Consider the following 13,312-nt stretch of genomic DNA (forward strand, 5'->3'; position numbering starts at 1 on the left):
CCTCCTCAAGGTCCTCAACAAGAAGCAAGACACAGGAGTTTGGTTCTTCATCTCCCTTAGTGAATCTATGCTTGTCCCATCCACTAAACTGTATTTTCATTTCCAAGAATGCATTAACCAATCTTTGGCTGCTGCTCGTGGCTAGCAAGGAGAGAGCTTAAATATCAAGCCTGGGCACAGCCACCACGCCACACCAAACCTTGGCTTAGCATGGGACAAAATGACTAGGGGAGATCAAATGAGCTGTGGGGTCCTCTCCAGAAGCCCACACATTGGCTTACTGTGTTGTGCAAACCAGGCTATTACATCCTTTTTATGATAGGGCAGGCACAGCTGCATATTATTTATACACAAGAGTCTTTGCCATTGGTGCTTTGATATCTAGTAGCCTGTTTGGCTTTAATAGCTTCCACAGCAGCTCTGCATACTTTTCTTACTAAGATGATCAAGATTCTGAACAGGGCACAGGGGAATTTTATATCATTGAAATAGGGAAATGCAACATTTGTTCAATCCCGCCCCATGGACAAGTTCTATTTCACCATCATTCTAAATGACTGTTTAGGACATAAAAGATGCTTCCTGCAGCAGAACAGTCCAGTCAATTAGATTTCTATGATTACAGAACTGTAGGAGTGGAAGGTGCTGAAAATTATTCAGATTACCATTCCAACTATGAGTTGATTCCTCAATGGCAACTAAATCAGGAGACCATAAAATATAACGTATTAAAATAAGAACCCTGCCATCAAAACAGAGTTCTTATTTTTATTTGTAAGCCGCCTTGAGTCCTCTAAGGGGAAAGGGTAGGATATGAATAAATATATAAATAATACATACATACATGACATGACATGGTTATGCTTAGAAGTGCAGTTTGCTTGTGAGAATTCTGAGAATAGTAATATTAAAAACCCATTTACGGAAAGCAAAAAGGGCAAATTTTGATCAATGGATAAAACATTGCAGCTCCTCGCATAGCGGAATACATATGCAGGAAGACTCCAGCCATTGTGTTACAGGTATATTAACTGCAAAATGAGTGCTAGGTTTCAAATAGTTACGGCAAGTGTCCAAAAAGGAGCCCTACAGAGATAGCCTGGTTTCCTAAATAGTTGAAAAAATGGCACCTTGGTGGTTTTTTTGGGGGGGAGGGGGGAGTACAGGGATGAAGGTACAGTGCCTCTGAACATTAATAGCTTTCGTCTACAACAGGACCAGGTATGTGAGAATTCTTCAGATACAGAAGAGTGCCAACCCGCTTCTTCCTTCGCAGGAAAACGCCAAACTTTATGATCTTATGGGCTCCAAAAACAAATTCCATAAGATGCATCATCACAGCAACATTAAACAATAACTTTTAATTGAGAATCCCTGCTATGGAGGATTAGACTTGAAACGATTGAAAAGCTGAATGGACATGTCTTCCTTAAGAGTAAAACAGTTACATTGGTGAACTCCCCATACATAAAAAGGACAGTCCCAGAATGCTAGATAAGCCTTGGAAGGCAAGAAGCCACCATTAAACAATTGATACACAACAAAATGTTTACACATTGCAATTTTTCATTCCCTGCACTGAAAAAATGGTCTTCTAGCATGAGGGAATGGTGTACCAAGCTTTTAAAAAAGTTATTGCATGTACCCATGGCCTACACTTGGAGCACTCCTGTGAAAAGTAGTTAGCGTACTTGAATTCTATCCAATAAAATCTAAATCTAAATTTCTCTGGCTACAGTGTCTATCACCTGAAGAATATTACACTTCTAAATGTTCACAGCAGCATTTGGAAGCTTTAATTTTAGCAAGTGTCTCTTAAAATTTACATATACCCACCCATAGATTCCCACTTAATTTTGCCCCTATTTGTTACATAAACAGTACAGTTTCATAAACTGTTGTATGAAAAATAAACTTTTGTAGTTTCTGTTACACCTAATGTATATTATACAATTGGGTCTATGGAGACTTGAAACACCTAGGCTTAAGGCAACACAGGACAAGGATCCCACTTTAGCATGTATTTGTTTATTAGCTGAAAGTATAAAGTACCTTTCTAGTGCCGCTCTTCTTTTTTCTACGAATTCTGTAGATGACGAATCTTCCTTGCCTACTTTTACCTTAGTCATGCCTTTGAAGAAAGACAAAAGATTTTACACTTTGATGTAGCTCATTAACTGAACTTCATGACTTATTTCTCAGTCACAAAAGGTAAATGAAACCATTAAAAGTTTAAAAAAACAAAACAAAAAAAACAAAAACATTTTAAAAGCTGCTGTGAGTTAGCCATCACATCAGTAAAACCCAGTCCACAGTTTACCATTTATCTATCTCATGTTAAAACCATCACAGTTTTGCCCAAGTCCATTCCGCTGACAGACAGCAAGTCTTGGATGCCACCCTACATTAGCAAATATATGTGGTTTTACATTTCCTAAAGAACGTGGCATATAGACTTCACTCGGGCAGTTCTTCTTCAAATCACCTTCCAGATTAATCTTGATTGCATTAAAAAAAATGGAGGGGTGCTTTTCTAAAAGGTGCTTTTCTATTGTAGGCAAGGAGGAGGTCCTGAAACAAAATGCTGTGATAGATCTAACACTTTAGCAGGAGCGCTCCTGTTAAGAGTTCCAGCCTTTCCTTTCCTCTTGGATACCTTAAGCTGTTAAGAGGCTCAAACAAGCCAATCTATTCTCCCTCCATTGCTTTTATTTTCCAACTGACACCAGTAACTCTTGGTGAAGAATAAGCATGCTCAGTCATTGGGCTGTGTTGGGAAGGGTTAATGCTTTCAAATTTATTATTACTTTATTATTTATTAAATTTGTATACCACCCCCTTCACCCAAAGATCACAGGGTGGTTTACAACAGAAACATACAAAAAAAGAGAACACAATATACTAAACAAACAAACAAACCAGAATTAGATTCCTGCATAAAGAAAAGACTACGTTGATGACAAGAGGTGCTTAAGAAGACCTCTTAGGGACTGGAAGGACGTCTTAAAGAAATTTAGAAATGTGGCCAACAGGATGCACACCAATTTATGCCGGATACAAACACAATCTTGAGATTTCCCCCGAGTACTCCTAGTACCTATCTTTTGCTTCTTAGTGGCCTTGTTCAGAGCTCAGTAGTGCATGAGACTCAATCTCAGGGTCACAGGTTCAAGCCTGACGTTGGGCAAAAGATTCCTGCATTGCAGGGGTTTGGAGTCGGTGACCCTTGTGGTCCTTTTCAATTCTACGATTCTGTTTGCAAACCACTGCTGTTGACTCAGAAGCACTAAGTTCACTATTAGATGGAACAATGCCCTTGATTTATTTTATTCATCAAGTTTAAATGGCAGGGGCTGTTTGTAGAACACTTCCTGTACACACAAAAATGGGTAGGTTTTCTGCAAGCTCAAAATCTAATTCAACTATCAGACACAAGATCGGTATATACCACCCCCCCCCAACTCATTCAAGTATAAGCAACACATTCCCTGTGCCGCCCGCAAAATAACCACCCCTGTACTTACCTACAATACTTTTTTCTGGAGCTGGAGGCACAATATACCCAACATGAAGATATTTGGATGTTAATTTGGCATGTAAGCCAAGAAAATCACTGAATCTCCTTTTAACAGCGAATTCGTTTTTGTGAAACATGGACAGAGAGGTCTAAAAACACAGAAGAGGTAATTTTAAAACATTCAGCATTTATGTATTCCATGACGGCCCAAATTCTGTACTGTTGCCTTTACAACAAGTTACCTTTGTTGTTACTCTGTATGCCATATATGCATTCATACCATCGCCTGTAAAACAAACACACAAATCAGCCCTTCAGATCTCTCTCAGCATTTCACTCTTTATGCGATAAACATTTATTCTAAGATGGGCTATATAAAAAGAGGACCCAGAAAAAGTTGATTCGGTTTTTCTGCAATGTACTGTTTTCACTCACCAACTTTCTCTGGATCTGATACATTGATTTCAATATCAAACAAGTCGCCATTAGCTTCTTCTTCAATCTAGAAAGAAAGGAAAACACGGTATTGTTCAAACTACTATCTAGTCACAAACTCTGGAAGCCTAAATGCTAATTTTCAAATTTATGGTTGAGCCAATAATCCAATGCTAGCTAGTTACCGTAGCCATAGCTAGTTAGTTTGCTGTAAGAAAGTTATTGGAACAGTCAATACTATAGAATGAAATTAAGCGTATTGCCACATATTCCAACAAAAAAAGAAGGAAAAAAGAAGAAATCAGCAGATTTGGAAGATTCATTTGAACAGTTATAATTGCTCAACACAGTTATTGCTCATATGAACCTAAGCAAGTGTTGTAATTAGGTCACTCAGTTCAAAAACACTTCAGTGGGGGGAGATGAGGTGACTTTGATTTTGATATAAACATTGCAGCAACCCCTTCTATACTGAAGCACCATTGTGAGAGTTTAAGGGGTGTCTGCTTTCATTGTTCAAGCAAACAAATATTCCTAAAATTGCAAACAATTTGGACTGAATTATTCTGACTGAACTACACAACAATGCAATCCTTTCCAACTTATAAATGCTTCTCCGTCCCAGACTTGTCCTGTGACCCTGATGTGGCTGTTCATTTTCCCTTGAGGCCTGGGTTTGGATGCACATGATTTAATAAGCCACCATCCTTTGTCTCATTGGCAGACCATAGTTAGCGGATGGTCTTCAGAAGAAACCGAGTTTCAATTAACGTAACTGCAGTGCACACAATGTGAAGGCAGAGAGAAGGAATGATGTAAGAATAGAGCGCATGAGCACAAGGCTTGTTAAATGCAAGAATCATTTTGACAGCTGCTGGAGCTGCCTTAATTGCCAAGAACTATTTCTACTTGTAACAGTAGTTACCAATATCAGTTAAGCCAGTTACAAATTATATTTTATATAATAAACAGATAGGATATATAAAGGTGTGTACTGCCCTTGACTCAAAGATCTCAGGGTGGTTTGCAACATAAAAATACATAATAAAAACTGAAAATACAATATAAAACAGGATCAAAATCAAAACAATAACCCCTTTCCTCCACCCCACGTTTTAAAGGACAAAGAATGTTAATCAGCTTAACAGAAGTGTTTCACTAGGTTATTCAATACCTCTTCCCTGGATCTGTCAAAGTCGACAGGAGCCACCACTATTTTTGACTCCATTCTGGGTGTTATTAGTGTGGTTGGTGTAACAGGTGTAACAGCTGGAGTAGAATCGGATGAAAGTATCGGTTCTCTTTCCGGGCTGTCCAGAGAAACTTCCTCTGTGGCTTCTAGATAAAAAAAAAGAATAAGAAATATTCATGCATATCAGGAGCACACACCCTAGAGTTTTGAGACTATTGCGGCCAGCAAGAGAGATTCACAATCCCCTTTATTTACTGATTGCACCATCTCATTTATGCTATGCTGTGTAACACCTGATCTCAATGCAATATTAGGCAAAATATATATTTTTCAGAGAACGTCAGGGTTGTAGTAGTGTCAAAGTCCCTTTAGGAATTTGCCTGAATGTGTCTGGGATAGAAGTGGGGCACAGGAATGCCCCCACACTTGCCAGCTCTGCTTTAGATGTTGAAGAGGAATTCTAAGTAGTTTTGGAGTAAGTTGATGACACACAGCTCCAGTTCTCCTTTACATCTGCAGGTGGGGCAGCGGATGTGCTGGACCGTTGTGTTGCCTAAGTAATGGACTGGATGACAGCCAACAAACTGAAGCTCAACCTGGCTAAGACCGAGCGGGTGCTTCTGGATTAACTGCTGTTGCTTGGGCTCAAGTGGTCTCAGTGGCACAGAGTGCCTTCCATCAGCTTCGGCTGGTGGCCCGGCTCCATTCCTATCTGGAGTGACCTAACTTCTGTTGTCTATGCTCTGGTAATCTTTAGGTCAGATTACTGCGATGCATTTTGGGTGGGGCTGTCTCTGAAGATGGTTTGGAAACGTCAGGTGGTGAAGCGGTTGGGTTGCTCACTGGGGCAAGATGGTTTGAGAATATAACACCAATCCTAGCCTGACTGCAGTGGCTGCACAGCTCTGCTCCCTCCCTCCTTTTAGCCAACACATATTCAGGCAAATGCTTGACTAGGTACTCCATTAAAAGTTTCCATTAGTTAAAAGAAAGTTACAAGTTTTCCACTAGTGCTAATTCTGGCCAGTTACAACCTGTCCTCTGGATACCATTAACATCAAGGAGATAACAGCCATCAAAGCAAGGGTTAGTTCACTTCTTAATGTGATGCACAATCAAACTGTACAGTGGTACCTCGGGTTAAGTACTTAATTTGTTCCGGAGGTCTGTTCTTAACCTGAAACTGTTCTTAACCTGAAACACCACTTAGCCAATGGGGCACGATTTCTGTTCTCATCCTGAAGCAAAGTTCTTAACCTGAAGCACTATTTCTGGGTTAGCAGAGCCTGTAACCGGAAGCGTATGTAACCTGAAGCATATGTAACCCGAGGTACCACTGTAGTGGGCAAATGTACCAATTACTTTTACGTACTATGCAGCCTCTTCTGGCTGTTAAGCTAAGTGACTGAACATTATGTTTCATGGGGATTGTGGGAAAAGGCCACAAACTTCTTCCCAATTAAAAAGTAATTCTGAATTTTAACTCGTTTAGGAATAACAACGGTTTTCTCATGTTATAGAGTATCTGAAATACTAGTTCTACCAAGCTGGATTACTGGCAATTCAGTCAAATAACCACTTACTCAAAAGCTTTCTAACACAAAAATGACAGAGAGTTATGCAGAATAGCATAACGATCAAGTAAGCAGGCATAGCAAGAAACTACTTCAAATCCTTAAAACAAAAGTTATTCAAAACAAACCTAACTTTTTCATACATCTGAGTACCTGAGCTTTTAAAGTTTTACTTGTTTGTTCTAGAAACAAAGTTTAGCTAAACATGTGATTTTGTGTGTGTGTGTGTACACACACACACACACACACACACACGTATTAAGGAGTGTGAATTCTTGTGTTTTGCCTTGACCAAGATGAATGACAAACTCCCCCAGCAAGCAACTGAAGAGGAAATTACTCAAGATGTATTTGTTATTGGCCAAGCACGTCTATTATGATGGGCTGCATTTTTGCTTTAAGGGCTCCAGACTTTAAGGCATAAGTAAATCCAGAGAGGCAGGCACACAGCGGAGCATTTGTTCTTGGCTATAGCTGTTGCTGGAGCACTCATAGTGCAATACTCTTGGGCATTTGGCTGCATTTTCTCCCTTTATTAGTTTAGCACAGAGAGAAAAATGAAAACTAGCAACATAGCTGTGAAGAAGCAGGTCTGCTCGCTCTCTCGCTCTCTCCATGTATTCAAGCTTTAAGTGGGGTGAAAGGAGTGTCTAAAGCATGTGATCATCCCATAAAATGTAATTTGTATCACTGACTATGTACAAGTAAAGCTCAGCTGCCCAGAGTGGCTGGGGAAACTCAGACAGATGGGCGGGGTATAAATAATAAATTCTTCTTCTTCTTCTTCTTCTTCTTCTTCTTCTTCTTCTTCTTCTTCTTCTTCTTCTTCTTCAACTGACTGACTCAGTTTAATTAACCTACAGTTTCAGGTAGGCCAGCACAGGACATTTCAGACTGAAATATTTATAGAGTAAAACTATGAGCTAGACATAATAAACCATGGTTTGCCATTTTGAAGAACAGTTTGCATGAGGAGAACTATGCTCATGTACATCCTCTCACCACTTCTTCAGTCATGACAAGATATCAGAAGCTTCAATTTTCACTTCTGAAAGTGTGTCTGAACTCAAAGAACAAACCAAGATCCAACTGTGGTTCCCAAGGTTTGGACAAAACAGAGGTAAGCAAATGCTTTCAACATCCACTCTGTACACATAAAGGACTCCTTAAAGCAAACAAGCCTGAGGCTCAAGTAGGCTCAATCTTGTAGCAAAGACCCATGATTTGTTGTTGTGTATGAACCAAGCCTGCCAAAGTCTACTGCTACCCTTCAAGGCTATACAACTCTCTCCTGAATGTTATCTGCTTGTTAGCTGATGTTCATCATGTTAGAATATATATTGAGATCAAACTGATTTCAAGTATTTCAATCCCTTCTTTTGCTCGAAGGCAAGTATGCAGCTGTTCACAAGCCTGAGTCTTTGATTCAAAACAGTTCTAAAAATGTAATTCAATTACTTTCTCTTCCTATGACAAAGCTCCAACTCCCAGTTCTCTAGAAATTGTACATTGTAATGACTTCCGAAATTATGTTTTTCATTAAAAGCTATCTGAAATATCCTTTTTAAATTTAAAAAAAAATGTGAGGGAGAACATTACCAGCAAAAAGGTCTTCCCTGTCATCATCTAGTATGATTTCTGCAGGCTTTGGGCCATTAGAATTTGTACTGATGTCTTCTGCGGGAAGACTGGCTGGCTCTGGAGATGAAGGGCTTGACTGTTGAAAGGAGCAAACAGTTGAGAAGAACAGCATCAGTACTTATGAAACAATCACAGCAAATGCCATCATTTGCAAGCACATAACATGAAAAAAACAGCATGTAGAAGCAACCATGTCAGCAATTTCTATTTCCTAGCAGTTACAGGATAACAATGTACTAAGGAAACATTAACCTTTCAGGGGATATCTTAACAACTGTTTCCTCTTCACGATAACGCATGTTAAATACGATTGGAACATAAATATTTACTTACTGTTTTGAATACAACTTAAGTTTACTAATATTTCTAAAATGACTATGTTTTCTGAAAGCTCCTCCTTGGGCCCAATACCCAAGGGGCAAAATACCCCAACTTTAGAACTAGCACGTCCCAACATAAAGTCTTTTAAGGCTGTAATTATATGAAGACTTATTTGGAGAAAGCATCATCAAAAGATAAGCACAACCTATAAGCACATATCTGGCTGCAAACTGTCCATCTATTAAGCTACTGCTAATTACAAAAAGCTTGCAAGCTTCAAAATATTCCAAAGCAAGGTTCAAAGTGACCCTTCAAGCTTTCAAACCACTTTACAAATGTGAGGACCCTACTGTATAACTAATGTCTCATTTACAGATGCCACTACTACTACTACTACTAGTACTTTGTAGTCTAACATTCTAAGTTGTCTCAAATGGATCAAGACCCAGGGTCCATTAAGTTCAGCATCCTATTTCCAACAGTGGCAAGCTGATACATGGACGCTCAGGTTGCAAACGTGATCCGTGTGGGATGCACATTCGCAACCCGCAGCATCCGCAACCCACAGCAGCACCTCTGCGCACGTGCGGGTTGCGATTTGGCTCATGCACGACTGCTGAAACCCAGAAGTAACCCGTTCTGGTACTTCCGGGTTTCGGCAGTCTGTAACCCAAAAAAACGCAACCTAAAGCGTCTGTAACCCGAGGTATGACTGTACCTACAAAAGCAGAGCACAACACCTGACATGTTACATCTGACCCACCCTCTAAAAACTTGTCATGCTACATCTGAAAGCAGAGGTTCCATATATCTATCATTTATAGCCCAATTTTTCAAAACTGCTAACAAATTAATATGGAGCAGAAACAGGTCAAAACAGAGAAGTGGATGGTCTTCTCCTTATTCATTCACATTTGGAGTGGTTGGCTGTTGCTAGAGACTAAGGAGGAACAGGCTAGTCAGACAGGCTGGTGGCAATAGACAATTTGTGTAGCCAGGATTTTTGTTAGAGGTGGGAGGCTTTTGTTAGGGGGACCAGAACCTCCCCCTAACAATGGAATGTTATTTAGTTAGGAGGCGGAGCTGCCCCCCTGTCTCCCTTGGCTACACCCATCCAATAGACCCATCTGCAATGAATTTGCCTATCAATGACTAATCCCATTTTCAAGCTATTAAAACCAGCGATCATAATAATCTATTGTGGAAACAAACCCTATCAGTATGCATTGCCTGAAGTAGTATTCCAATCTGTCCATCAGTTTTATTGGGTTACCCCAAGTTCTAGCACTGAGATGGAATATTTCTGGCCATGTTGAGAGATGCTACATGTACTCAATAGAATCACAGAGTTGGAAGGGACCACGAGAGCATACATCAGATTTCAAGAGGCCCACCACAGAATGCACAAGACAGAATGCACGGGGTGAAGCAGGAAGCAGCACGTTCTTCTAGCTAGTGTGTAGGACATTTTGCACACTCGCAAAGCTAAAGAGAGTCCCCATCATTCACCTCCAGGTAAGATGCACAAGAACCAAAAATGTTTCACTGCTAACTCTTAAATAGCAGACCCTAGAGCACCCAGAAGAGGGATGCAGGTGGCGCTGTGGGTTAAAGCCTCAGCGCCTAGGACTTGCCGATTGAAAGGTCGGTGGTTCGAATCCCTGCGGCGGGGTGCGCTCCCGCTGCTCGGTCCCAGCGCCTGCCAACCTAGCAGTTCGAAAGCACCTCCGGGTGCAAGTAGATAAATAGGGACCGCTTACCAGCGGGAAGGTAAACGGCGTTTCCGTGTGCAGCTCTGGCTCGCCAGATGCAGCTTTGTCACGCTGGCCATGTGACCTGGAAGTGTCTCCGGACAGCGCTGGCCCCTGGCCTCTTAAGTGAGATGGGTGCACAACCCCAGAGTCTGTCAAGACTGGCCCGTACGGGCAGGGTACCTTTACCTTTACCTTTAGAGCACCCAGAAGAGGCAAAGCACATGTGGAGCAGTTAGTGTGCAAGACAAAAGATGAGTTAAGTAGAAGTGTGTAATTTATTCAGGAAGGCAAGCCATGTGGATACCAGATTCACAATTAGCTATTTTCATTAAAAGGCTACCACAGGACTTAATACAACTGTAAACAAGTAACGGAAGCAACACATCACTGTGCCATTTCTCTGGAGTAGCTACTGTTGACCCAAGTCATATAAAAGGCACTTCATAGAAGTAGTTAAGTGTGAATCTTGGTGCCCACACAATTCAGCCTCCCAGGGAGAAAAATCACACCACCAGCATGATGAATGAACTGTTCCCCAGACGTTTTTTTTCTTTGTAGAAAATGTTTGCACAGTGCTTAGTCACTGTTGTAGGCAGTGTTGTGTCTGTAAACTTTTCATGAAGAAATTGGTCAGTAGCAGTAAGTTACTTTGAAAGAAATCGTAAGGTGCCTCTGTAGACAAGAAAGACAGAACTCCATGCAACTTCGCAATCCATGCCTTTGTGCACACAAACATGTAAACATGCAGAGCACAGCTACTCCTGATGAACTCCTCACATAAACATTGTCAGGGATCTAGTCTCACATAACAAAGTGCCAACTTTTTATACAAAGCAACAGAGAAGCTGACATTTATCATTCAAATTTTTTATTTCCATTATTTCAGTAATCCTAAGGAAGCATCTGTCTGACCAAGTCTACACTACACAATGCTATTTAGTCTTTGGCACAGCAGAATTTCAAGGCCTAGTATGTGAGATGGTGGCAGTAACCGTACAGGTGACCTGGGCCCCTCTCAGCTACATATCTTAGCAACAGCCACCTCACCTCTCCCAGCAATAAGCATCAGGGCATAAGTTAGTTCCAAAATCAAGACTGCCAGATATGAAATCGACCACATATTAATAGTACTTTCATCTTAATGCCCTCCAAGTCAGAGCCTTTTATCAGCACCAGGAGTGCATTGATTTTATTCCATTGCAGAGATCAACATTAGCCTCAATTCCTGCTGTTGTTTCACTCTCAGTTTGTAGCATTGCTCCAATAAAAAGCTACTGTAGCTACCAAGATTAATCTAGAACAAGAGAGTAGGTTCCAAAGGCAAAACTTCCGCGCATGTGGAAATGTGCACATTTACTCTTCTAGACAACTAGCTCTAGCTATCAAAATGGTTTCTGGTTTTGCTGCCTTTCATATTTCAGTGTTTATTTCACAAAATTTATATGCCACTTAGTTTTAGTAAAATCTCTAAGCGGTTCACAAGAAATATTAAAATTAGCAATAAGAACAATTCAAAACCGTTTTTAAAATCATTCAAATCAACAGAAAAAGATTAAAACACAACTGCATGTCTGCATAGGCTTGCCTAAAGAAAAATGTTTTAAGCAAAACAGTATAGGCAAGGTGCCACCAGAAAATATCAATTTCTTACAACTGTAGAATGAGTATTATGTGACACCTGTAACAGTGCCAGTTCTGCAGATATAAGTGGTCAAGTGGGCACATGTGGGGCTAGGTGATCCAGCAAGTAAACTGGTCCCAAGCTATTAAGGGCTTTATATACCCATACTAATGTAACTTGGCCTGGTAACAAATTGGAAACCGGTGCAGATCTCTGAAGATGTTATATGTTGAAAGGCACTTACTCATGTGAGCAGCCAGGCTGTAGCAACTCTATCTGCCATTTCCAGGTCAAGAGCAAGAGAAGTCCCACTGAGAGTTCACCAGAGTAATCCAATACTGAAGTTACCAGTGCCTGAACTGCTGTAGTTTATGGCTGGGTTTTATGCTACAGAGTACTCTTTTTAACTGCTGTGAGAAGCGCTAACTGAGGCACAGATGAAAACGGTTCACAAATAACAAATTAGTTTTGAAAACTATTTCTTTCATACTACACTTAAAAGCATTTGGCCGCTTTCCAAAAGCAGCCTATAAAAAAAATACCTCACAGTACTGTATCACTGACACAGCGCAATAAGCTGGAAACAAACTTTCTTTCCCTGGCCTTCTTAGTTTAAAGTTCAGGGACAGGAAGCATTGTCCAACAAAACAGCAACGCTTCATTTTGTGACAGATTGTTCCCTGTATGTTTTTCACCAAGTGCACAGTGGAAACAGGGCCAGGACTGGAATGAGAAATCCCTTACTGCTGACAAATCAAAGGAAGCACGTTGCTTTACAAACATTAACAAGCTAAACTGTACCTATGCAGAGGTTTCAACTCCTGAGGAATATTAGCTACAGCCTTCATAGGCTAGTTATCAAAATAAAGGTGCTTTGAAGACAGAAGTCGTGTGCTACACATATTTATACAGGAGACAAGAGTAGAAGAGGCAGGAAGCGAGTTAAATAAAATAAGGCTACAGGCTTATAAGCATATATGGTACTCACCATCTACCAGCTATTGTGTACCAACATGGTCTTTCAGTACAGTCTTATAAATGTCTACTCAGAGGTAAGCGCCACTGAAGTCAGTGGGACCCCAGTTAAGTATGTGCAGGATTACAGCCTCAGGCATTTAGACTTTGCAAGGTCCATTCACAGTGCTATTTTTTCTAGAAAAAGAGGTGCTAGGACTCACCACCAACGCCTCCCTCATTCTCTTAGAATTGCAATGGCGCCCACCTGAGAGGAGCCAGAAGTTGGAGTTCTGGCTGGGG

General features: G+C 40.7%; 1 protein-coding gene across 2 annotated transcripts in view; it reads right to left on the reverse strand.

Annotated features, from left to right (window-relative positions):
• Positions 1-13,312, reverse strand: part of SNX2 (sorting nexin 2) — a 29,597-nt gene that overhangs the window by 15,376 nt on the left and 909 nt on the right. For both annotated transcript variants that reach the window (XM_083702390.1, XM_083702389.1), the window contains exons 2-7: positions 8,318-8,435; positions 5,127-5,290; positions 3,953-4,019; positions 3,760-3,803; positions 3,525-3,666; positions 2,053-2,131 (exon numbers count right to left, since the gene is read on the reverse strand). In XM_083702390.1, coding sequence (XP_083558516.1) covers positions 2,053-2,131; positions 3,525-3,666; positions 3,760-3,803; positions 3,953-4,019; positions 5,127-5,290; positions 8,318-8,435 — 614 coding nt within the window. The remainder of the gene's footprint in view (positions 1-2,052; positions 2,132-3,524; positions 3,667-3,759; positions 3,804-3,952; positions 4,020-5,126; positions 5,291-8,317; positions 8,436-13,312) is intronic.

This window comes from Podarcis gaigeae (assembly GCF_964106915.1).
Source record: "Podarcis gaigeae genome assembly, chromosome: 11".
Taxonomy (NCBI): domain Eukaryota; kingdom Metazoa; phylum Chordata; class Lepidosauria; order Squamata; family Lacertidae; genus Podarcis; species Podarcis gaigeae.